Here is a 27438-nt window from a genome sequence, read left to right as displayed (position 1 = left end):
GGACCCAAAATACCAAGAGTGTCAAGGCTGAGAGTTCCTATTTTAATGAAAAATAAGAATTATTCTTGTATAGGGTAGAATGCACACATACAACTAAACCCATAGAACTAACATTAATAATATAAATAAATTAGTGTGTTTTATAATAATATATAAGAATTTCTGGAGAATTACTCTTTCTCTCCTACCTAAACAGATGCCAAGAAACATTCTAAGTTCTAAATCTTTAAAAAATATTCCAAACATAGATACTGATAACAAAGGTATTTTTGTTTCCTTCCAAGAAGTTATCATAGAGATTTAAGTAAAAAGGCAATGTAGGTAACAACGAAAATTTCAGTTCCGTTGTAGATTGGCCTTTAGCTTGCTTTGGGTTGTTTTGCATTTATCTCTCTCTGTTTTCTTGTGAATATCAACATTCTTTACAGTAAGTTATTTTTACTATATGCCAGATGGTAGACCACTTCACTAATGTACTAAGTCAATTGTTAGTTCAAACTGCACCCAATCAGTTGTGCAGAGATGCTATTGGGCTTTCTTCCTGACATCCACTTGGCTGATGATACATTTTGACCGTTTCATGTCCCTTTACAAAGGGACACACGTGCCCTGGGAAATGCTTTTGTAGATCTGAGGCTGTGAGAAAAAGGAAAATGAAAAAATAAGGAGAGTTCACATTGGAGACTCTATCTGCTTTGTAATTTCAAATTGTTTTTAACATTTATTTATTTTTGAAAGAGTGAGAGCATGTGCGCATGCACACATCCAAGTTGGGGAGGGGCAGAGAGAGGAAGACGGGATACAAAGCAGGCTCCACACTGGGAGCCCAGAGCCCAGTGTGGGGCTCGAACTCGAACTTGGGAACCATGAGATCATGACCTGAGCCGAAATCAAGAGTCAGCTGGCCACTTAACCGACTGAGTCACCCAGACGTCCCTAAAACTGCTTTGTAATTTCAAATAAAGATAAGGTATTCTGTGATTATTTGAGAACGTAGACAATGCTGCTGTTGTTGCAAGGGCTTTTCTCTTCTCTGTCCAATGTATCCAGAATCACTACCAAAGTTCTATTTTACTAAACTATACTGGATTCTTCACTAACTTTTCTAGCTTCTGTATTTCCAGCAGTTTTCAGGGACTGCCCTTTAGCATCTATAGCCATGACCATTCCAATTTTGAGCCTGTTCTGGAAGAAGCAGGGACTGCTATCTATAAACAAGTCCCTTGACACTCTACCCGATTCCTTGGAGGTATTAAGGGTGGCCAGATGAGATTCAAAGGTTTATTATTATTATTATTACTGCGTTTAGAACTTTAAAGGTTAAATGCAAATGCACTGGGAAGAAATGACTGGCATTGACTCATATTAAAATACAAATGAATGGGGTGGGACAAAGCTCCAGGAAGGTTGAGACATATTAGGCAAGAGCAGAGAGAAGTTAAGAGTGGGGAGATTGCTGTGCCTAAAATAAAGGTCACCTTTTCTGCAGTATTGCTCAGGGCTAGCCCACTATCCATTACTTTGGTAATATTTATATATTCCTATAATGTTTCAGACTTAGTTTACAGTTTAGTAGAGGCAAAAATAGGTAAGGGTTAGTGTTGGATTATTTGAAAGAGCAAGGAATTTGGCTTTCAGAAAGCCTAGATTAAAATCCTATCTCTAAATAACCTTGCTCAACTTACTAAAAGTCTCTGAGTCTGTTTCCTCACCTTCATGATGGGAATAATAATATCTAACTCAGCAAGTTGAAGCTTTATGTGGAATTACATCTGTTTTATGCAGATGTATATAGATGAGGCCTCTGGGGAATATGATTTACAGTAGCCAATTTTACCTGATAAGAAAACAGAACTAGTTGCCTAGAGATGTATGAACAGGATAAGGAAAAAATACAGGTAACATCTCCTGCTCATCCTTTATGTGTACAGTATTTGGACCCTTGAATATTCTTAGGACAAGGACAACACCTTACTAGCATTTAGTTATCAGCTGAAATGCCAAAGGAAAGCATAATGGTGTGCACAAGCAAAACAGAAGCCGTGTTTTCTTACTCAGAACAAATGCTTCCACCATCAAGGTGACTGTGTGCATTGTTCAAAATGTTGGCTTCCAGAGATGCCACGTGGCCTACATGTTGACTTGTGGGGGTGATTCTGCAGCGTGTGATCGAGGAGGGTCACTGACTGGAAAGAGAACCTGGGGTCCGGTCGGGGGCACCCTTGTGACCCTTCCTCACCACGCATAGGCCTGCCCTCAGAGTCAGTCAGTGAAAGACAAAAGTGTGTTTCCCAAAGACATCGTGGTGGTGGCTTTGTGAAGAGTGGTTGGAATGTGGGGGAAGCAAGCAGCTAGGAGATGATGTGAACAGCCCAGGTGAGAGGCACTGCTTAGTTGGACTGAGGTGGTGATATTTTGAGTGGAATTGAGGAACCAGACGTGATAGCCACCTTAGAGGTGGACTAGGTGGGACTCGGAGGCAGATTGGATACAGGAGCTGTGAGGAAAAGAGAATGACCCTCATGTGTCCAGCTCTGGGGCTGGAAGTGATGGTTCCGTGCAAGTAAGACATTGAAAGTTAGGAAAAATTAACAGGTTTTTGTTCATTTTGCTTTGTTTTTCTTTTGTCTTGCAGCTAAGGAAAGAAAGGTGGAAAGAGAATAAACTTGTTTTGTACATGTTGAGTGTGAGGTATTTTTCAAAGGCATTCAAGAAGAAGATTCAAAGTCTCAGAGTAGAGAGGGGCTCAGGAATGTAGATTAGGGAGAAAATCATATTTATGTGGAAGCCAGAGCCAAGAAAGGATTCAAGGACTTCAAGAATTGATTCAGAATGGTTAAAGAAAGATGGAAGCCTTTAAAGATATATTACTTGGCCATAGGTTATATATGGACATGGAATCAAGAATCTCATATTTGTCCTCCTTGCAGCATCGAGGAAATGAATGTATCACGACTGCCATTTAAGCCTTGAAGATGATCGGCTTTAAAGGATCTGAGATTAATCAAACTGCAGGCTTCGTGTGGGTCATGTGACCTGAGGGGTGCATATTGAGTGTGTTTTTTAAAGACAATATGAATAGTTGATAATTCTTTTATAAGTTGGTTTTGAATACATGAACATTAATTTTTTAAGGGGTTCACTTTGTTTTGAAGGATTCTTTGAAGGATTTGTAACAGATGTGAAATGAAAGCCCACAATTTAGTGGTGAGCTGAGGGGGAAACTTAGGGCAAGATATACTGAGGGAACATTTACAGAGGTAGGTAGGAAATCGCAAATAATGATATCATTTATTTGCGTAAAGGGTACTGCACTGAGAAAAAAAAATTCATCAAGTCTCCATGGAAGCTGTGATTGAGGCATGATTTTTGCCAGGAGCTGGGGGATGGGAGGCAGGAATAGAGAGATGGCGGTCAAAGGGAACAAACTTCCAGTTATAAGATGAATACGTTCTGTGGATCTAATTACAACATGGTGATTGTAGTTAACAATACCGTATGCTATATTTGGAAGTTGCTAAGAAAGTAGATCTTCAGTGGTTTCACCACAAAAAGAAATGGTAATTGTGTGAGATGATAGAGGTGTTCACAAACCCTACTGTGATAATCATTTGGCAATATGTGTATCACATCATCATGTTGTACACCTTAAACTTACATAGTGTTATATGTCTAGTATAATTCAGTAAAGCTGAGGAAAAAAGTTACAATAGGGAGAATAACACTATGTCATAGAAAAGGTGGAGCATAATGGGTTGGAATTTTACAAGATGATGGGATTAGAAGCTGCAAGTATAGACTGCATTTATTTTTCTAAACTCTTTCATGAGGGTAGGAAAGATCTTGAGGAATTAGCAAAAATAATGAATTTGTTTTATTTTTTTAAGTTTATTTCTTTATTTTTGAGAGAGACAGAGAGAATGTGAGGAGGGGAGGGGCAGAGAGAGAGGGAGAATCTCAAGCAGGCTCCCCACTATCAGCACAGAGCCCAATGTGGGGCTCGAACTCATGAACCTTGAGATCATGACCTGAGCCAAAATCAAGAGTTGGTTGCTTAACTGACTGGGCCATCTAGGCACTCCTGTTTATTTATTTTTTTTGATGATCAGTGTTTGTTTATAGGTTGTGAAGGTGTAGCCAGGGCAAAGCAAATGTTTACAGGTTAAATTTGGGTCTGGGGATAAATGAGAAATATCTGAGAGGAGGTAGAAGAGTATGACATTGAGAGAAGAATGTATGGATACTTGTTCTTCTAAGACATGAAGGAAGAACTTAAGTATGAATAAATGCATTTTCTAATTATAAATATGGTTTTACAGTTGTGAAGTATAGGGAAGAGAAATTGAATGAATCCATCTAATCCTCTCTTTTTGTTTTCTCAGTGAAGTATGAGCCTGAGTTGTACCCTCAGATGAAGAGTAGCGGATAGGGTGGGTGACTTGAGAAATGTAATAAGTGTTGGGCAGTCATGTAAAGAATGGAAATAAAAGGAATAGGGATTAGTATATGTTTGGTCAAGTTAATGACTCAGTAGGCATTGGACTATGCTGAAGCAACTAATAGCAGAACATTCATTTCCTCTGAGTGCAACTTATAAGACACAGGTTAAATTAATTTAAAGAATGTCTGAAAGATTGAAAACTGCTGAGTCAACTGGGATTTGAAGGACCAAAATCTCAGAAGAGAGAAGTCATTGAAGTAGGCCTCAGTGTTCTACAAGCCATCTTTCCCCCTTCAATCCACTGCTGGATTTAGGTGGGTTTGGGGGGGTCACGAGGATGTAGGAAGTAGCCAAGTAGTGAAGAGGCAGACAATCCACCAGAGCTCTGACAATCTCAAAGGATTTGGGGACACAAAAACTGCATTTCCGAGACAAGCCAGTTAGAATTTGAGGGGCAGAGTGTCTGAGAGAAGGGAAACTCAGAGAAGCTGAAAGTCAGCGTCTTCACCATGTGCACTAAACAAAGTCTTAATCTGCGTGGGGCAACAGGCTGAGTAGCAAACATAAAATACCCCCCAAAACAAAGCAGAGATATTGGCAGCATCATAGTGCTAAGAGGGAAAAAAAAATGGAATTCAGAACTTCCAAATGAAAAGGGGCCTTCGAAACACCCTGGGCTCTCAGTTGAGAAGTTTCAGTGGGACTGAACGAGAGGTAGGCTGAACCTTACAAAGACTGGAGTCAGTTCCATTTTTGATTAAGTTCAGGAGATCCATCCTATTCTCCCTGACCGCCTTCCGGAAGATAAGATGGGGCTTCTGTGGAGGTAGATCTAAGTCCCTTCCCATTTTTCATAGAAAGGTCTGGCATTGAGCCAAGAATCATCAGGTATACCAAAGACTAAGATCAAGAAAAATAAATAGATCTGCACAGATTATATAAAATAACTATGGTTGATATGTTCGAGAAAATAGATGACAAATGGAGAATTTTACCAGGGATCCAGATACATAGGAAAGAATGAAATGGAAGAATTACAACTAAAAACAAGAAGTGAAATTAAAAACTCCATAGATAGGTTTGATGTCGTTTGGACACATCTGAAGAGAGGCAATTAATTAACGGAATAGGTTAGTAGGAAATATCCAGACTGAAACACAGAGAACAAAAAGGGAAATAAACTATAGAGGAAAACATAAGGAATATCTAGGGCATGATAGAAAGCCCTGGGAAGGAGAAAGGGTATGTGTGTGTGTGTGTGTGTAGGTTATGAACTCAAGGATAAGTACAAAGAATACCAACCCTACGCATATTGCAATAAAATTGCTGGGAACTAAAGAGAAAGAAAAAAAATGTTCTAAAGGTATCCAGAGGAAAAAAGACATTAAAAAAAAACAACCACAAGATAACAGAATGACATCTATGAAGTGTTGAAATAAAATATCTGCCAGAATAACCAAAGAAATTAAAGAAAGACAACATATACTACCTGACATCAATTTATTATAAAACTAGGATAATTAAGACAGAGTGGCATTAGTGCAAGAGTAAATGAATAGACTAATGGGCGAATAAACCAATAAAAATCCAGAAACAGACTTGCATTTATGTGACCTCTTGATTAATGCAAAAGTTACATTGCCATGCTAGGATTAAAGGCAGTGTTTCCAGTAAATGATCCCGAGTCCCTATGAAAAAAATCATAACACTCCCCTCACACCATACACAGGAATTGATTCCAATTTAGATCTAAAAAGAAAAAGTAAAACCAGTAAGATTTTTGAAGACATCAATGCAAACTATTTTATGACACTGGAATAGCTAAGGTTTTCTTAAAAGACAAAAAGCAGGGGAGCCTGGGTGGCTCAGTCAGTTAAGCACCTAACTCTTGATTTTGGCTCAGGTCATGATCCCAGGGTCGTGAGATTGAGCCCTGCTTAAGATTCTCTCTCTCTCTCTGCCCCACTCTGCACCTCCATCCCCACTCCCCTCCCCACTCACACACACACACATGCACACCATCTCTCACTCTCTCTCTAAAATTAAAAAAAAAAGACAAAAAACCTGAATTATAAGAAAACAGTTGGACACACTGAACTATATTAAAGTTCGGCATTTATTTTGATCAAAAGACATCATTTAAAGTAGTGAAAAGATGGAAACCCTAAATTGAGAAAATATATTTGCAACCTATGTATGTCTGTCAAAGGACTCATCCAGAATATGTAAAGTACTCATAAATTAATCTAAAAAACAGTCAACCCAAAGGAAAGAAATGGACAAAGGATTTGAGTATGCTCTTCATTCCAGAGAATCACCAATTGACCAATAAAAAGAAGAAGTATTCAACCTCATCATCATCCAAGATGTGTGAAATAAATCCACACTGAGATACCATCATACATCCACCAGATGTTTAAAATTAAAAGACTGACAATATTAAGTATTGGAAGGATGTGCTGCCGTGTGACTATTAACATCAGCGTGTACAATAGTGTAATAATTTCATACCTAAGGAATTCCATTCTTGGGAATTTTGCAACAGAAACATACATATGTACACAACAAAAGCCACGTCCAGAATGTTCATGGCAGCACCACCGGTAATATCCCAAATTAGAAATAATCCAAATGTCCATTAACGGTGAAATGGATAAACATTTTATGAAATACAGTGGAATAGTTTCCATCAATAATAACGAACATATTTTACACATGTTACTGTGGATGAATCTCACATACTTAATGGTGGCCCAGTTGTACATATTGTGCTATTGATTCTATTGATAAAAAGCAGGTAAAAATATTCTATGCCGATAGAAGGCAGGGCACTGGTCACCCTGCTGGAGGGATTTGAGGGAGGCTTCCGGAGTGCTGGTAACGTTCTGTATCTTGATCTGGGTGGTGATATTGTGAGTGAGTTCAGTTTATGAAAACTCAACAGACTGTAGCAATGATCTTCTAACTCTTCTGCCTATATCTTATCCTTCAACAAAAACTTTACGGTAAAAAAGAACCAAATGGCCCTTGCAATTTGTACATTTACGGTGAGGCTAACAATCACTTTCCTGGCTAGTCACTCAGCCAGCATAGAACCTGGGGAGTGAAAAGTTTGGTAATCATAAAACCTTTAAGTTTTTAAACCTTTAAGGTGAAAAGCTTTAAGTGCTCCTTTATCATGAAATCACACATATTTCAAAGAGTGATGACAGCTGAAAGCGATATGCAGAAGCATTTATTTCAACAAATTACTATTTAATTTTTGGTCTTATGGTACTCCTATTTTGGTGGTAACTGAAACAGAATGCTTGAATATTCAGTCTATCACCTTATATACGTTGCCTGCTAACACACCCCGCATACTTTATTCTTGGATTTGTTTTCATGTGGCTACTTGAAAAGGTCTTTAATGGCTGGAAAGAAACGGAAGTGAATTACTGGATTGTGCTTAATATAGTCTATGGGCAGCATGACTCCATGACAGACGGCCAGTAAGCCTGTCGACGTCTCAATGCCAAAATATTTCTACTTTTCTGTCTGTGTTCTTTATATTATTGTTCTTTAGTTGATTCTAATCATATACCTTAAACCACATTTTTCTAAATTGTGTACCTAAGAACCACCTGGTCAAGTTGTTAAAAATGCAGATTTCCAAGCCTGAGCTCTGACTGAAGACGCAAAGTATGTGCATTTTTAACACTCCAGACGATGCTGTGAAGATATTTTAGGGGACTAAATTTTGAGAAACACTACCTTAAGTTCACCATCAATAGTAATAGCTATTTGGAAAATGATATTTTGACTGGGAATTTGGGGGGATTATTCTTTTGGGGATTTTTTGGCTGTTTTGTATCAGGTTATGAGTCACCTTCATTTAGAGCAAAGGGTTTAAGTTGCTGAGCAAAGTGGATATGAGAAAGCAAATGGAGAATATTTAAAATAGAACTTACAGAGTACAGAAGCTGCCATCAGCCCCTATCATGAATCATATAATATTTTGTTCAGACAAAGCTGAAGTGGCAGATGGGCCTGTTATTAATTTAGGTAGGCACTCCTTAAACTACTAAAGTTTATGAGAAGTTTTACAACCCTGGAATTCTGAAGCTATTTCAGGTGCATGTAGTTTCATGTCATCTTTATGGGAGCAGAAAAAGATCTGTATCCCACACCCCTTGCATTTTTGTTTGTCAGAATTTAGATAAAAGGACGCAATGAGAGGAAGTCTTTGCCCACACATTGCATCTTTGCTTTACCACCTGTTTTGCTGGAACCAATCAAGGCGAAGCTGAATCATTGACTCAGCATCCAGTTACCCTATAGGCATCAATTCACAAAACCATGAACTAAGTATACAGGAGAAAGAAACCCAAACATTTCTTTTCCTACATTTGACTTCTTTCTCCCCTGAATGCATATCTAGGAACTTCTCTCAAGCACCTGGCTAAGTTGTGCTGTCGAACTGGACTGCTTTCCCTTTTCAAAGCTTCCGTGTGTGGGACGCCTGGGTGGCTCAGTTGGTTTAGCGTCTGACTCTGGCTCAGGTCACGATCTTGTGATTCGTGAGTTCGAGCCCTGTGCCGGGTTCTGTCCTGACAGGTCGGACCCTGGAGCCTGCTTCGAATTCTCTGTCTCCCTCTCTCTCTCGATCCCTCCTCCGCTAGTGCACACTCTCTCTCTCCCCCCAAAATAAATAAACATTAAAAAAAAAAAAAAGCTTCTATGCACTATGGTGCCAATGAAGATTATAGATTATATAAAGGGCGTGAGCCGTGTGATTAGCATAATCCAATTTGAAACTAGCATCCTAAAATTCTTTTTCATCTTGCAGTGCCTGCCACTGCCAGATGTTTCTCAGCTTGCAAAGATTAGCAGTGATGCCGACTGCACTATCAAAGTTTGCAGCTGTCGGTGGTTTTCCACTGTCCAGCACCCTTTGACATCTTAACTGAGGTCTCTCGCTAATGAAGTGAGAGGAGAAACTAAAACAGCTACCACTCTTGACAGAGGTTGTAGACTATTGATGCTAGGGAAAAGTGAAAAGAAGAATCCAAAGTGACAGCTTTAAACTGGGTTCTGGTTTTCTTAAAAGAGGTCTGTCCCTGTTTTGATGTATAAATGTAGCATCGGCATCCTGTCGCACGGTATTTTCTTTATCATTTTTTCAGAGTTAGAATTTGCCAGGGTGTATGACCTGAACGGAGCGTCCAGGATGGCTTGGAAGATGGTTATATCCCTGACTGACTTAGGCTATTTCAGTTTGCTGCATTCTTTTCTTATTCTTGGGTTTCTCCCAAGGAACTTAACTTTCTGCTTTCTCTTCCTCATTTGGCCCAAGAAAACCTCTCCCTCCTTTCCTCAGATTCAGAGGAAGACCAAGCCTCAAAGGCAATTTCTCCACCTACGATTTGACTTTATTTGTGTGTAATAATCCGAGTGACTGAGTTACTAGTCATGGGCGTAGTGTATCTGCTTGTCTCCCGTTTACCTTTGCCTCTCAAATTAGGCTCTTAGCATTTGAGTCACTTCCACAGTCCAGATCTTCAGTTTCACGCTCGGTGGCCTGGTAAAGCCAAACTGCTTCTTGACAGGTAGTTGCTGGCGTAGAGTAGGCACTCAAATATTTGTTGAGCGAATGAGTGATGTTTACCATTTGCATGCCTCCTCTTTCCGGACACTTTTTGTTTTCTAGATTGATTTTTGCCTGGTTTTGTGTGTTCTAGTGTTTGGGGAAAACAGAAAAGAGCATCAGCCCCATGAGAAAGAACCTGCCCTATGGGCTAATGAAGGGGCTCCATTTTTGCACACTTAAGGTGAAGGACCAGTTGAATTGTCTCCTTTAAATCACGTGTTGACTTCTACTCAAAAGAGGGAAGATATTTTTCTTTATGGCCTTCCACCACCTGCTATTCTAACCTGTAGTTTTGTTTCTGATTTGCCGTCTTGAGCGCTGGTGCTGTGGCAAGAACATGGTTAAGGAAAAGCAACATCTCCTTGTTGAGGAGGTGGGAAGAGTCACCTTGTAGCCTGCCCGCCTCTGCTTTGGCCCGTTTCCCCTTGGCTTCCCTCCTGCTCAGTACTTTTGTTTTCTAGTTTGTCTTCCATGGTCTGGTTGAGAGATACAAGCACTGGGTTAGAAACTGCAATATGTAAATGTATCAAACCAACACTTTGTCTGCCTTACACTTATGCAATATTATATGCCAATTATACCTCCGTAAAAATAAATAATAAATAAAATTCCAATAACTACCTATTTCTCTTTTCTCTAAAACAGGGTATCGAAAGTGTGAACAGAAGATGACCTACATCAGTATCAGCTAGAATATTTATTTTAAAATGCAGATTCCTGGGGCATCTGGGTGGCTCAGTTGGTTAAGCATCCGACTCTTGATTTCAGCTGAGGTCATGATCTCACGGTTTGTGAGTTTGAGCCCCACATTGGGCTCTGCTCTGTCAGCATGGAGCCTGATTGTGATTCTCTGTCTCCTCTCTCTCTGCCCCTCCCCCACTCATGTGTGTGAGCGTGCGCTCTCTCTCTCAAAAATAACTAAACTTTTAAAACTGCACATTTCTAAGTTCTCTGCTGATCTGCTGATCATAGGTCTTAGGAAATGAAGGTCAGGGGTCTGCAGGTTTTTCTTTTTTTAATGTTTATCTAATTTTGGTTGAGAGACTGCAAGCGGGGGAGGGGCAGAGAGAGAGAGAAGAAGACAAAGAATCTGAAGCAGGCTCCATTCTCTCAGCACAGAGCCCGATGTGGGGCTCATGAACTGTGAGATCATGACTTGAGCTGAAGTTAGACGCTTAACCAACTGAGCCAGTCAGGTGCCCAGTAGAACCCTAGGCATTTATATTACACTCTTACTTTTGAGACTCAGCTGCCCTTAACTATCAATGCATAAGGTCCAAATGGGAAAATTAAATAAAAGACAATTCCAAATGCTTATACCTCATTCACAAATCTTTCCTCTTTACCATAAAAAGGCTTTTAAAAATGTGATCACCACATAGAACTATGAACAGCGTTTAAAAATTAAGTGAAGGGCACTGATTAAATTGTTTGATGGCCATAACTACTGTTGAAAGACAAAGGTTTTTTTTTAATTTCTTTGAAAAGCAATCATTTGAGAACTATTATTTTTGCTTTTCCTTTGTTCTCAATTTTTATATCTTTTTGTGTGGACATCTGTGCCACTTTCTTCCTCCCTCCCTCCCTTTCTTTCTCCTTCCCTCTTCTTTTCCATGACTCTTTCTACTTTCTATAGCAATGCCTACCTTATGATATCATCTTTAGAACTTAGGAGCATGATGTCATTAAATGAATGATTGTTGCAGTCAGAACTTCCCCTGAGACTTACCAGCTGGATGATAGTAGACAGATTGCTTAACATCCCTCAGTTCCTGTTGTCTCAACAGAGCACTTACCTTGTAGTACTGTTGGGAGATTTGAATGAGACTTATGTGTGTACAGTGCTTAACGGAGATCCTAGCAGGCATTACTCAACTGTTGGTTTTTGTGGTTATGAATTACAATGGCCACTTGGGAAAGGATGTGTTAAAGAGAAAAGTCAAGTCCTTAAGTTAGGAGACCTATGAATGTTGTGATGGTTGTTAAGTTCTAAAGAGATAAAGTTGAGTCAGACTTGATGGCTGCCCTCAAGCTGTTGACAGTCTTGTAAGAAAAGATAAATGTGTAATTACATCCATGAAATGTAGTGTGTGCAATGCTGTAAGACGGTGAAGGATTCAGTGGAACCACTAAGGAGGGAGTGATCAATGTTTCCACGGCGTAGTCAGTTGCCTTGTTGTTAAGTGTATATATAGTGGGAAGAAATTTAAATAGTACCTTTGTTTCTTTCTATTTAAAATGGTACCCACATCATGCCCTGACTCAAGCAAGTCTTTATGTACAGTAGAAAAAGCTGTCACTTCCTGGGGCACCTGGGTGGCTCAGTTGGTTAAGAAAGCTTCTGACTTCAGCTCATGTCATGATCTCATGGTTTGTGAGTTCAAGCCCCATGTTGGGCTCTGTGCTGAGAGAGCCTGAAGCCTGTTTCAGATTCTGTGTCTCCTTCTTTCAGTGTTCCTCCCCTGCCTGTGCTCTGTCTCTCAAACATGAATAAACATTTTAAAAAGTTAAAAAAAAAAGAAAAGAAAAAGCTGTCACTTCCTTGAGACACCCACTTCCATCTGATTGAGTACTGCAATAATAAATACAGAAACATACATGGATTACTAATATAGGTGCTGTTCAGTGTGCAGCCTGTACAGCTATACAAGGCAACCCTATAACTACAATATTTATCTCACACTGACTGTCATTGTTTGGCAAAGAAAGTAATTAGGATAATTTTTTTCTGTTGTAGACTATGATCCTGAACCCGTGACCTTGTCACCATCAGAGTCCTGGGGTGATGGTTATATTGTAGGTAGCTGGGTGAGATTGCTCTCATCATTTAGCAGTTGGACTGACATGTTGACTGAACATGTCCTAAAGTGGACAGAAGAATTCTGAGTAAAGCACCTAATAAACGATTCCTTCCCACAGGACTGTTGTGAAGGGCAGGGACATAATGTGTAAGAAGTATATAACCTGTGATGTTCTTCTGTTATGTAGTATCTTGTCTCAGACATTTTGAATATGTGATGGCAGATTCATTAAAAATAATCTGACAGAGCATACAGTAAAAACAAATTAGGAATTATGAATCACATCTTTGTATCCTTCTCCCTTGTGTTTGCTGTCTATAGTTGATACCCCAGATCCCTATGTGGAACTTTTCATCTCCTCAACCCCTGACAGCAGGAAGAGAACAAGACACTTCAATAATGACATAAACCCAGTGTGGAATGAGACCTTTGAATTTATTTTGGATCCTAATCAGGAAAATGTTTTGGAGGTCAGTGAATCATTTGTGGACTGTTCAATGGTCATAATTCATGTTGAAGTTGGTGCCTGAGCTTTGTCCCTTCTCTTCAGTTGGGTGTAGTTGGAGTCCAGCTGTGCAGCATGGCATACTAGGCTCCAGATGGTGCCCCCCAGGTGATGTGACACCCCCCACCCCGCCCGGGTGATGGGAAGGTCCAGTGGAAAACACAAGAGTTAGGTAGGGCTGGGAAGAATCGTTTATCCTCCTTGAGTGCTTTGAAGAAAACGTTTTGTGTTATAAAGAGAAAGGTCCAAGTATAACAGAATAATCCTATTGTCAATTGATTGTGACTTTAAGGTAACTTAAGGCTTCTAACTTAAATTCATTAACTTTCAATGAAGTTAAAATAGATCATTTCCAAAATGGTTGCATGGGTTTTCTACATTAATTTATTTCTCATACTCCAGAATAGCATTTCCCCTGAGAGGGGATAAAGTCCCATTTTTGAAAACATGATAATGAAGATGTCAATCAGGAAAATGAAAAAAAATTATTATTTTAGTAGCAAATGTGTCTGAAAGAAAAGACAAAGTATTATAACAAAGCTGAATGTTGAGGACCTCAAATGATTATTAAAGATCATTTGAAGACTTTCATTTATTGACTGTGGTGGAGATTTTAGATATAATTTCCAAAGATCCAAGAGAAATTGTGTTCTTGTGCTTTACCTTTTAATGTCTACAGGTCACATTAATGGATGCCAATTATGTCATGGATGAAACTCTAGGAACAGCAACATTCCCCATATCCTCTATCAGAGTGGGAGAGAAGAAAGAGGTTCCTTTTATTTTCAACCAAGTAAGCAACACAACAGGATTATTTTTCAACCCTATGTCAGATAAAAATCTCTTTATTCTGGAATTTTATTTCTTTGTTTGAATGTTTGTGTTTTAAAGAGGAAAATTTTGTTTTCCCTTTTACTTCTTATCCTAATCTTTTTATTGTTTTGATATTTATAGACTTTGGTTGAGGTATCACAGTAAATACTATTAAGACATTAATCTCTGTTGTTGCTCTCAGTGAGGCAATGACTTTGGATCCCAGTGGCAGGTCTAACAAAACTTCTGGGAAGATGAAGGAAGATATGAAATCTGAAAGGAATAGCAGAGAAGAGAGAATGAGGGAGTGAACTCAGAAAACTATTGGGACGTCCAAACTGTTCCAAAAGTACATGCTTAGTAATAAATTAAGCCTCTGTGGAGGATCTGTCTCAAATAAATCCTCAAACAATTAGGGCTGAAGCAATGAAAGGTCAACAGGAATAGTCTTGGGGTTTTTATTCTCTTTATAATGCTAGGCTTGCTGCGTTTCTGAAATTTCAATAATTTAGGAACACTAAAGCCTTAGAAAAATTATTACTACAGAGAAAACATTGGATTTTGAATTTTATAAGAAACTAATTTAATAGTTTACAGTGAGAAATGTAAACAACTGGTGGACAAGTATGCAGAGACCGGTTAATGTATTAATTTCTTATTGGGAGAGGCTCTGTTTTTGCTCATTCTTGGAATGACTTCAAATTGCTGTCTTCACTCAAACCTGCCTATTCCTTAAGTCTCACCTCCCTAACCATTGCTATCCCAAGTGACCGCCTCCTTCTCCGAACTCCTAAGATAATTATCTGTGGTATTCATTGGGACTGAATCATTTAAATCATTCTGTTGCTCACCTCCCTCCCTCTCCCCGTACACTAAAATCCTATAGGTCAGGAATACTGGTTATGCATGTCTAATTACAGAGTTAATACATAGGGTATACTTATTGAATGCGGGTATACCGATTTAGAAACCAGCTCAAGCCCGAAGGGCCACCTGACCAGTTCATGCAATCAGAGCAGCCCAGGTGCCTGAGGACACTCTAGTTACGCACTCTCTGCCGACTCCTTGAGCTGCTTATGGAAGCATGTCTTCTGTATGTCTTAATCCAGTGCCAAGAGATACACAGCCCACAGTTCTGTTGACTTTTTGAAGTTATTTCGTTCATCCCTCTTGCAAATGTTTATGGAAGTGCCCTGTGTACCAGCCACTGTGCTCTGTGCAAGGAATATAAGAAAGAACAAGACACAGGAGGCTTTTCCCTCAGTTGTCTTTCTGTGGGGTGGAGGTGAGGTAGGGGTGGAAATAGGAAGCAGGCTTAGGAGATGTGAACGTGATGAAATGAAACCACCATCCAGTGAGATAAGCATCAATGAGGAATGTGCAGAATATGGTAGGAAGACAGAATAAAGACAGACTGTGTTGGGGGAGGAAGCCAGGGATGGCTGCGTATTAGTAGGTGATTTTGAATAGATTGAACAGTGAACATAGAGATTTAATCCCTTGGCATTTGAAGCCAGGCTATTTGGTGTTTAAATGCCAGCTCTGTCCCTTACTATCTGTTTTATCCTGGTCAAATCACTTAGCTCTTCTGTGCCTCGATTTGCTCATCTATCAAATGGAGATAATATCTCATATGATTAGATGAGTTAATTTTATTTATATAGCTGTATAATATATAATGTATATTACATATACATGTATTTTAAATATATTTAGATATAATTATATATTTAATATAGATTTATATATAAATATAAATATTTATAGATTTATATAGATTTATATATGTTATTTGTATATATTTATATATTATGTATTTATGTATTTAATTATTATAATTATTTAATTACACTTTTATACAGTTTAGTACATAAGGTATAGATTAAAAGTTACTTATTTTATGTATTTATTAAGTATATAATTTATTACATATTAAATATATAATGGTGCTTGGTTATAGAACTATATATCAATACTGTATGCACATGGATGTATCCATACATACACATAGTGCTTAGAACACATTAAGCTCTATATAAATGCAAAGGCATGTAGTCTTGAAAGAAGAAAGCAAGTTGGGGCCTGGCAAGTTACAAGGCTTGGCAGGCACAGGTTGATGAGCCATGGGTAAAGTTTAAAGATGGTCAAGGCTAACATCCCCCGACCTTCCTAAGGCATGTTGCTGGAGTTGGTTCTTAATAAATGTTTGTTGAGAGCTTTGTAAGCATGGATTGGCCTTCCCAAAGTATGCTTTTCCCCCTCTTCAGTCTGATTATAAGAGAAAATATTGTAGGGAAACATGCATTTCCTCTCCTCCTGTCATTTCCTATGGTTAGCTGTGTAACCTCCGGGCTCTAAAAAAGACTCTCTACATTCCTGAATTTAAAGTAGCTTACATAATTATTTTCTTAAGTGTGCCTGAGAAAACAGTTGGCCAAACAGCTTTTTTTTTTTTTTACGTCACTCTGTTCTTAAGAGTCCTTTGCAGTTTTTATCTGAAGGACAGTTGTTTGAGTTAGTGACCTGTAATGGTAGAGGGGAGAAAGGTGAATGCGCACCACAGGTTGGAGAGCCCCTGTCTTCTCCAAATCATGTGGTGTGCCCTATGCAAGCTGTCTAGCCTTGCCTCACCTCTGAACCAGACCTTTCAGAGGAATGTGGGCTTCTTTCTACAGTGTTCACAGAGGTGAGAGGGAGCAGACTGCGAGGATATAATGTGGGAAAATAGACTTTTAAACAATTCTTGAAAATGATCATGGCAAAGTAGTAAAAAAAGAAAAAAAAAAGAGAAAGAGAGATAGAGAACACATATTTCCAGCCAAGACATTAGCAAAAACTTCTTCAAAATTCCCAAAGTCAATACTGAGTCAACATACAGTGATTTCTATGGCCAGCAGCCAGCTAGAGAAAGAACAAGAGCCTCTAAATGGACAGTGCCAGATTCCCAAGGAGCCTACTCTGCCCACTCAGGGCAGAAACTGGGAATTAGGAGACCCATTCTCTGATTTTCTCTAGGTCACTAATTTCGCTGTACAATGTTTGAGTTGTCACTCTTTCTGTCTTATTTTCTTCATCTCTAAAAGAGAGGTTTTGGGGCGCCTGGGTGGCACAGTCGGTTAAGCGTCCGACTTCAGCCAGGGCACGATCTCGCGGTCCGTGAGTTCGAGCCCCGCGTCAGGCTCTGGGCTGATGGCTCAGAGCCTGGAGCCTGTTTCCGATTCTGTGTCTCCCTCTCTCTCTGCCCCCTCCCCCATTCATGCTCTGTCTCTCTCTGTCCCAAAAATAAATAAACGTTGAAAAAAAATAAATAAAAGAGAGGTTTTGATTAACATATTTCTAAGACCATTTCTAATTTATAAAATTTTGTGATCTAGAAAGAATACCTTTTTTCATATGACCTTTTTAGTCAAAAATTTTTAATTCTTTCCATATTGTGTCCATGGACACAAAATAATAACAATGCAGTAATAAAAATCCTTCACTTTGTGCCCACCTGGGGAGGCCAAAAAAAAATCTTTATTATGTGATTTTAAAATACTGACCCGTCAGTAGATTATTTTTCAGTATGAGAATTTGGGCAGCTAAAATTTTGCAGCTAACACTTTGCTAAATGTTAAGAAAACGACAAGAAGTTCGTTTTCAAGGAATTAATAAGCTGGAAAGGAGTAGGCATTCGCGTGTAAACTGGTAAGTAATATAATAAGCAGTGGCATGAGGAATCTCTTCATTAATTTACGTACTTAGGTGTGATTAAACACTTGTTATGTTCTAGACAGTATTGCAGGTGATGGGCAAACAGGAGAGGACCTGACAGCTGACGTTCTGGTTTCCAGTGAGCCTGTATTCTACGGGGGGAGGTAAATAGGCAACAAAAGCAAAAGGATAATCAGCAGAACATCAGCTAGAGATAAATACTGTGAAGAAAATAGAGGGATGTGACAGGGAATAGTTGGTGGCAACTAATGTTTCTGTCGGGGAAGGCCTTTCTAAAGCATTAGATTTTTTTCTATGAATTTTCTTATAAAAATCTTCAAGCATGTACAAAGTTGGAAGATTTGAAAAACTGCCACGTAGACTCTACAATTAACATTTTGCTGTATTTACTTTGCCACATATCTCTCCATCTACCTATCCATCAAACTATTTTGATGCATTTGGAAACAAACTGCAAGCAACAAATGTTTTACCCCTAAACACTTTAGCATTTCATTAACTAGAGTTTAGTATTTGCATAATGTAGTTTTAAGTGCCAAATAGTGTGGACAATATGTACAATGAAAGTTATAAGAAGGAATTATTCATTCATTCATTTCACACATAACCATTGAATACCTACTGTGTGGCAGACAGTTTTTAGGCACCACTTCTTCAGAAGACAACAAAACAACAAGAATCCCTACCCTTATGGAACTTACATTCTCTTTTTTTTTCAATATATGAAGTTTATTGTCAAATTGGTTTCCATACAACACCCAGTGCTCATCCCAAAAGGTGCCCTCCTCAATACCCATCACCCACCCTCCCCTCCCTCCCACCCCCCATCAACCCTCAGTTTGTTCTCAGTTTTTAAGAGTCTCTTATGCTTTGGCTCTCTCCCACTCTAACCTCTTTTTTTTTCCTTCCCCTCCCCCATGGGTTTCTGTTAAGTTTCTCAGGATCCACATAAGAGTGAAACCATTTGGTATCTGTCTTTCTCTGTATGGCTTATTTCACTTAGCATCACACTCTTCAGTTCCATCCACGTTGCTACAAAGGGCCATATTTCATTCTTTCTCCTTGCCACGTAGTACTCCATTGTGTATATAAACCACAATTTCTTTATCCATTCATCAGTTGATGGACATTTAGGCTCTTTCCATAATTTGGCTATTGTTGAGAGTGCTGCTATAAACATTGGGGTCCAAGTGCCCCTATGCATCAGTACTCCTGTATCCCTTGGGTAAATTCCTAGCAGTGCTACTGCTGGGTCATAGGGTAGGTCTATTTTTAATTTTTTGAGGAACCTCCACACTGTTTTCCAGAGCGGCTGCACCAATTTGCATTCCCACCAACAGTGTAAGAGGGTTCCCGTTTCTCCACATCCTCTCCAGCGTCTATAGTCTCCTGATTTGTTCATTTTGGCCACTCTGACTGGTGTGAGATGATATCTGAGTGTGGTTTTGATTTGTATTTCCCTGATGAGGAGCGACGTTGAGCATCTTTGGAACTTATATTCTATTTAGTAAGAGAGACAAGAAGCAAGATAAGTAAGTAAAAGTTGCTTGTGTTAGATAATGATAGCAGTAAGTGCTGAATAAACTAGTGAAGGAAGAGAGGGGCATTTGTATATGTGGGTAAAGGGGGTTGCAAGTGCAGTTCCAAAAATGTGGCTAAGAAAACATCTCGGATGATATCGGGGGGCAGAAGTTGTTCTGAGTAGAAAAGTCCTGAGGTGAAAGTTTGCCTGCCATGTTGAGTAACAGCAAGGAGGAGAATATGGCTGGAACACAGAGAAAGAGTAGCAGAGATTGTGGTAGGAGACGACGGCAGGGAGGTGAAGGGGGATGGGGTTTCAGTGAGTTACTTACAGTGGATATCAATGGCTTAGGCTTGTCCTTAAAGGAAGGATGTGGTTGGATCACTAAAGGGATGGAAAGCCCTTCTGGTGGAGAGACTAGCCTGAGCCTTTGTTCATAGTCATGGGACTAAAAATGACAAGCATGTTCAGGAAACAGCGTCTAGACCAGTGTGATGGGAGCAGAGCATCCATGCGTGAGGGTAGAATGGGTACGCTGGGATCAAACTATAGCAGAGTTCAAATTTCAGATGTTAGATGTTGGAATTTGGATGTTTTCTTACCGACAGCAGTGAGTCATGGAAGGTTTTTGACCAGGTAATGGGGAATTTCGGGCAAACAGGTTTTGGCTTCTTTCTCAGATGTATTAGTAAGCAACACGTTAGTAGATAAAGAATGTTTACTATTGAAAACAAAAAGGTCTTTTTTTTTCCTTCCCCTCCCCCATAGGTTCCTGTTAAGTTTCTCAGGATCCACATAAGAGTGAACACATATGGGATCTGTCTTTCTCTGTATGGCTTATTTCACTTAGCATAACACTCTCCAGTTCCATCCATGTTGCTACAAAGGGCCATATTTCATTCTTTCTCGTTGCCACGTAGTACTCCATTGTGTATATAAACCACAATTTCTTTATCCATTCATCAGTTGTGGGAGAAAGCCAAAGCATAAGAGACTCTTAAAAACTGAGAACAAACTGAGGGTTGATGGGGGGTGGGAGGGAGGGGAGGGTGGGTGATGGGTATTGAGGAGGGCACCTGTTGGGATGAGCACTGGGTGTTGTATGGAAACCAATTTGACAATAAATTTCATATATTAAAAAATAATAGTAAATAAATAAATAAATAAAATAAGGTGAGGTTGTGTTTATTGGAGTCACAAGTTAAGAGAGCATCAAAGTTGCCATCTGAGAGAAATTGGCAGGACCTGCTGTTTTTGACCCCCCAGCTCAGAGTCAGCCAGCCGCTGCCTGGGTTGGAATCACAATTCTGTTAATTATTCGCCATGTGATGTTGGACAAGTTGTTTCTTTTTCTTTGCCATCCTCATCTGTGAAACAAGGTTATACATAGTACCCACCTCTTAAGTTTGTGGTTATGGTTAAATTAATTGACGTATGGAAAGCTTTAGAACAGTGCCTGGCCCAGTAAGCACTAAATAAATATTAGATATTCTCATTATAGTTATAACTGGCCAGATTTAATTATCTGTCATTTGGTTCATGGAACCGACTTAACTATGAAACATATTCGTTTGAACTTAGCAAAATGAACTTATTTGTATATACAGGTAGAGCCTATAAGTTTCGTGATCATTTGTTTTAAGACAGTTCAAAAATGCTCTAGTCACCTGTTACTGAATAGATCAAGTGTGGCTGTGGGTTACAGAATTCTGTTTTAAAGTGGAAAGATATAACATCTTCAGAATTTAGTGTGTTTTGTGTAAACAAAGTAGCCCACTTCAAGAGGATCATAAAAATGCTGAGATTTTGAAGTAAGATATTTATTCTTTTTATTTTCTAGACAAAATTAGTTTGTTTAGGCCAATACTCTGAGGAAGGTAGCCTCTAAGTTTACATGGTGTGGTGTTTTTATTTGCCATCTTTACTTAGCTATTAGTGGTATTATTTAAAAATAGCCATGTCTCATGACTGCTGCGGTATCTAGTTCTAGCTGATTGCTTTCTTTGATTATTGCTTATTCATGATTGCCAACTTGAAAATGCAAGAGGTAGTTCTATAGAAGAGATAGTGACAAAGCTTTTTTAAAAAATGGTAGTGTTGATGCTGAGTTCAGAATAAGTTAGTGTCAGGATGATTTCTTTGGAAAACCATGTACTGATGTGTGAAGGCTAAGACTATAATTTAGCTAAGTGAATGAGACAAAGCAAAGTTCGGAGAGGAAACAAGAGAAGTATATACTTTGATGAGAAGTCTGGGGGATCTTTGGCTAAGATGTGAATGTCATCAGTTGGATGCAGGTCAGAGTTCAAACACAGGCCAAATAATTTCCTGCCTTTAAAAGAGAATGCATTTTCATTTTGGGATGCTATCAATGGAAACATATGTGAGTCTTTTTTTGACATTTTCACAAGACAACTTTTAAATTATAAGGCACTTTAGAATGTTCTTGTATCCCTGGGGGTCCTCTACTGGACCTAAGTTCCATCAAGTTCCATCAAGGAGTAGAACACATTCACCTTAATTACCCTTGCATACCTAGCCTGATACACATTAGATGCTTGAATCATTTTTGGATGAATGGATTAATGAATGTACTTATGGGAAATACAGAGAATCTAGGAACTGCTCAGACAGGAATAATGAAAGTAAATTAAGTTTAAAAAAAAAAAAAACTAGAGTCTGGTAAATTCCCATTTGGAGAAAAAGAGAGAATGTTTGGTTTGGTAACAGTGCTCTTGGAAGTCAGGTTTAGAATTTCCAATGTCCACGTAAGGAAAAGAGACCTTAAATGAAGGAAAGAGACATCATCTTCGGATGAAAGGAGGAAAGCTGCGTGATAGAGTGGAACATGACTAAGGGAAATAGTGTATTTTTTAATCTTTCAAATCTTTTAAGACTATCTGTGATATTTGGCAGAGCGTGGGGGGCGTGGGACACAGTTATCCTGAATTCTTGGGTGAATGGATTCGACGATTCCTGGTAGTAAATGCTGATTTTATGTTCTTAAGAAATCATATATGTTACCAGACTTACTGTGGTGATCATTTTGCAATATATATAAAAATTGAATCATTATGCTATATACCTGAAACTAATGTTAAATGTCAATTATATCTCAGTTAAAAAAAATAAACAAACGTTAGTTTTTCGTTATTAAAAATCATTCACATTTGAAAAAGTGATGTTAGCAGTATCTCATTCCATTTTAAAAGTGCAAAATTTATCTGGAGGGGGTCTGGCTTGTATTGGTGGGATTGTAATCTCTGCTTCACACTTGAGTTGCCTCTTGTTAGATCCACACCTGGTTCCTTCTTCACTGGATAGAGTGACAGTGTATGGAACCATGATTCTTAGTGCAAGTGGCCCTTTTTTCTTAAATATAATTTTATGTTATCTTGTACAGGTCAGTTATACAGAGACAAAGCAGAACGTATTTTATAATTCAAACAATGTAAATGATTATTGAAACTACTTGGTGATTAGTTGCTGTTTTAGTCTGCTAAGGGGAAGAAAAAGAGTACCTGACTCAGGAGGGATCAGAATTCAATATAATGTTTTATTGAAAGTTAAGGTTGTAAATGCTAGCATATGTTAATAAGAAAAATGCAGGGGCGCCTCGGTGGCTCAGTCGGTTGAACGTCCAACTTCGACTCAGGTCATGATCTCGCAGCTCGTGAGTTCGAGCCCCGCGTCAGGCTTTGTGCTGACAGCTCGGAGCCCTGGAGCCTGCTTCAGATTCTGTGCCTCCCTCTCTCTCTGCCCCAACCCACTCACATTCTGTCTCTGTCTCTTTCAAAAATAAATAAACATTAGGGGCGCCTGGGTGGCTCAGTTGGTTAAGCGTCCGACTGTGGCTCAGGTCATGATCTCACGGTCCGGGAGTTCGAGCCCCACGTCGGGCTCTGTGCTGACAGCTCAGAGCCTGGAGCCTGTTTCAGATTCTGTGTCTCCCTCTCTCTCTGACCCTCCCCCGTTCATGCTCTGTCTCTCTCTGTCTCAAATAAACGTTAAAAAAAATTTTTAAATAAATAAACATTTTTTAAAAATTTAAGAAAAGGCAGAGTGCATTTGGAGAGCTCTTTGCCAATAGGGTAGGTTCTTAAGTTTAAAATCATTTGTCTGCATCTCTTTGTGATAATTTTAAACAACCTCTCTCATGCCAAGCACTATGTTTGTTGCTTTCGCTTTATCATTTCAGAATGACCCTGGAAAGTTTGCAAGGGGATTAGTGGATTAGATACTTTTAAAACATTATTTTTAAGTTTAAAATGACTTCTCTATATAGGTTCTTTCCTCTGGGCCCCCACCCCCTCCCCACGCTGAACATCTCCTGTTGTAGCATGTAACATTGCTTTCCACTGTGGAATTCAAAGGTGGGATTGTTGTTTTCCACGAGAATGGACAATGAGCACAGCCTGCTTCTTACATTTATAATTCCTAGAAGAGGTGAAGTTCTTCTTCTTCGTCTGGCTCCTAGCTAAGCGTTACGGGGTTGGGGAGAGCCAGCCGGACGGGGTCACCTTTCTTCAACTTACCTTGGTGGTGCCAGCAATGTGGAAGACTGTGATGCAAAGCTGCTTCTGCAGTGGGTGGGAAGGAATTTACAATACTTGTTTCATGCCTCACAGGAAGTACATGCTTTTGTGGCTATTGCATCCGAATGACATGTTTCAGGTAAAAGGTGCGGAGAGATTGTAAATGTCAGTCTTCATGGCATGTCTGAGCATAGCACGTCAAGTGGGAGAGTTTAAAATTTCCTCCAGATTGTGGGTGATCCACTTGGGCAACACGAGGAAGTGAAGATCCCCATCCATGTGGCAAGTCCCTCCACACCACATTCTGTAATATTCCCAATGGCAGGAAAATCCTGTGTCTTCCTTTCTCTCATCCTGCCTTCATTTAAGGATTCTTATCAGTCAGTCGAAGATTATGAATGTCTCAGCCAAGAAGTGCTATGGCTGGATGTGTAAGGGACATTCTGAAGACCAATGTGACCATAAACACAGCACAGTTGATCTTCCTTTTACTTATTAAGTTGGCATTAGATATATCCAGGCACTGAATATCTTACCATACAAATTGCTTAGGGACCTTCCAGTTGGGAAGTCTGTCATGACGTGGCACATTGGACTAGGAAGCCCATTCCAGCTTAAAATCTTTCCATTTGTTAGAAAACTGCACAATGAGTTGTAATGTTGTTCTTTTAGTTTCCATTCTCCCATGGTGTTTTTGCCCTCTGGAAATGAAAACAGTAAATCTAGTCTTATTTTAATACCAGCTTTCATGTATTTGGGGGCATGAGGGAGGGTAGAAAACAGACTTATGTTTTTACCCACGTCTTGTTTTTCTCACTAAATATCCAGAGCAAGCTCATTCAATATAAAGTTTTCCAAGCCCTCTTTAGGAAAGACTCCATTTGAAATTTAGAAATGGGGAATAGACATGATGTGTCGGGATGTGGTCTGAGCAGTGCTACTAACATTGATAGAACAGACTGCAGTTACAGTAATTGTTTAGAAGCCAGTCACCTTTTTTAAGAATTTTCTAAAAATGTTTATTTATTTTTGAAAGAGAGCATGAGCGGGGGAGGGCAGAGAGAGAAGGAGACACAGAATCCGAAGCAGGCTCCAGGCTCCGAGCTATCAGCACAGAGCCCGATGTGGGGCTTAAACTCATGAACCATGAGATCATGACCTGAGCCTAAGTCAGATGCTGACCTGACTGGGCCACCCAGGTGCCCCAAACCACTCATCTTTTTGACTTATAACTGAACTATGATTCATCTGGGCATGTGGAATTCTACTTGTACTGGGATTCTTGATTATTTTGATAACTGCAAAGTGATATTGATATGTTGCTTTGATGAGTAAAGGTTCATAGGACTTCATAGGAACGGCTGTCTGTGTTACACCAGCCCATGATTTTATGTTTAGTAGCGATGGCATGTTTCTTAACAAGAAAAGACTGCCTTATGTGCTCCCTCACACACACATGCACAGTAATTCAGCAGATATTGATTATGTCTCATATGCCAAACCCTGCAATGAACTAGTAATAGAGAGCTATATAAAATAGATACATATAAGAAACATATAAATACTTATAAGATAGATCTACATAGGATAGATACAGTTTAGTGGGAGAGGCAAATTCTTGCACAGATGATTTCCATACCTTTTTCTTACTCATAAAATTCAGTGCTGAGAATTATCCGTGAACTTATTTTAACCTTTTGGAAAGCTCCTTCTGGTTTGTTTTTTTCCATCTTCCGAAACCAAACAGAAAACAAAGCCAGTAATCTATAGCATTTTGTGTTGCTTCTAAAAATGCCGTCTTCACCTTTTAAGAGACATATCTGAGTTCTGGTCTATTTGAAGATATTGGAAAGGTTCACTCTAACTATATTCTATGGTAACTGATATGATAAAAATAATAGCACTATTTTATAATTATGCAGCAATCTTCAAAACATTTTCTCAATTGGTTCTCAAGACAGTCTAAAATTACATTATTCATAACTAATGGCAGGGATAGTACAGAGAATGTCTTTCTATAGAACAGAATTATAGTCCCTGGAGAGATACCTTTTAATACCCCTTTTTCTCCTTGGATATTAATCACTCTCTTTTCTGTTAGACTAAAATTGGCTCATTGGCAGGATAGAGTCCTCCCAGAAATTTGGTTAGCTCACAGAGTGTTGGAAAATGAAAATCTGAGCCCCACCTCCCATTTGTAGATTTTTCTTGAGCTAACCACAGTTGGCTGGCCCCTGGTCCTGCTGCCACCTTGGATAGGTGTTCTGTCTCCAGTCTATGACAGCCCACATTTGTCACAAATGCACACATGTGAATTTTCACCCAGGCTTTCTTTAACCTCCCGACCACTTCTGCCTCTGTCTGGAGGCCCAGGGACAGTTCCTGAATAACAGGCACAATATCTTCATAGTTTTTTAGGACTCAGGCAATTTTTCAAAAATGTTTCTTTATTTTGAGAGGGGGGGTGTGAAGTGTGCACACACACGTGGGAGAGGGAGAGAGAGAGAATCCCAAGCAGGCTCTGCGTGGTCAGTGCAGAACCCAACATGGGGCTCGACCCTGTGAGCCCCGTGAGATCATGACCTGAGCCACTGAACACTTAGGGGCACCTGGGAGGCTCAGTCGGTTAGGTGTCCGAGGCTGAGGTCATGCTCTCATGGTTCATGGGTTCGAGCCCCAAGTCAGGCCCTGTGCTGACAGCTCAGAGCCTGGAGCCTGCTTCGGATTCTGTGTCTCCCTTTGTCTCTGCTCCGCCCCCACTCATGCTCTGTCTCTCTCTCAAAAATAAGTAAGCATTAAAAAAAAAAAAAAAGTCGGACGCTTAACCGTCTAGCTACCCAGCTGCCCCTAGAGCTCAGGCAATTTTTATGTCTCATCCATAATGACTGCAGAATTCAACTACCTCCTTTTAGTGAAGGAGGAAAACAACTATGCAGAAGCTGTTCTTATGTTTACTAAAATGACTGATTAAATAGATTTATATCATTAAAAATAGCAAAAACATGTATTTATTGATGTACATCCATGAAGCTATGTTACTTTTATTTTTAAGACTCTTTTAGGTTAAAAACAATCTGGCACTCAAAAATGGTTTTGACTTTGTTTGCATTATATATAATACACATCCATTTTATGCCCGAATCTGATGAATGTATCTGTTCTAGGTCACTGAAATGTTTCTGGAAATGTCTCTTGAAGTTTGGTAAGTGCATTTATTTCATTGGGTGGAAAATATTGTGAGTGATTCACTATCTTATTTTAATTGTTAAGGGTCCACTTTTAAAATAAGAAATAATTCTGCGAGCTTTTGAACGTAAAAAACACATTAAATAAACTTTTCTTTAGCTCTTCCCTAATAGCTATGGCATTAAAAAATAATAAATTTTGTATCTTTGCTTACTTTTCCCGGTAGTTTTTATCAGGTCAATAAGGGCTTTTAGAAAGAGTCCTCCCTCTGGTTTACTTCCCGTAGAAATGA

The 27438-nt window shown here is 39.2% G+C and overlaps 1 protein-coding gene and 1 long non-coding RNA gene across 6 annotated transcripts in view; one reads left to right on the top strand and one right to left on the bottom strand.

The window, feature by feature from the left end:
- The window catches only part of PLA2G4A (phospholipase A2 group IVA), a 159657-nt gene that overhangs the window by 54522 nt on the left and 77697 nt on the right, over positions 1-27438 (top strand). For 4 of the 5 annotated variants that reach the window (XM_006942736.4, XM_019821715.3, XM_019821716.2 and 1 more), the window contains 3 exons: positions 13193-13341; positions 14056-14169; positions 27125-27162. In XM_006942736.4, coding sequence (XP_006942798.1) covers positions 13193-13341; positions 14056-14169; positions 27125-27162 — 301 coding nt within the window. The remainder of the gene's footprint in view (positions 1-13192; positions 13342-14055; positions 14170-27124; positions 27163-27438) is intronic. The other variant, XM_006942737.3, reaches the window with a different exon arrangement.
- Positions 9826-12387, bottom strand: LOC109495611. Its single transcript, XR_002151129.3, has 2 exons — positions 12288-12387; positions 9826-10546 (listed from the first exon to the last, which is right to left on the bottom strand). It is a non-coding gene; the product is annotated as an uncharacterized LOC109495611 (long non-coding RNA).

This window comes from Felis catus, chromosome F1 (assembly GCF_018350175.1).
Source record: "Felis catus isolate Fca126 chromosome F1, F.catus_Fca126_mat1.0, whole genome shotgun sequence".
Taxonomy (NCBI): Eukaryota; Metazoa; Chordata; class Mammalia; order Carnivora; family Felidae; genus Felis; species Felis catus.
The sequence above is the reverse complement of the archived record's forward strand: the minus strand, read 5'-3'. Positions and strand labels throughout refer to the sequence as shown.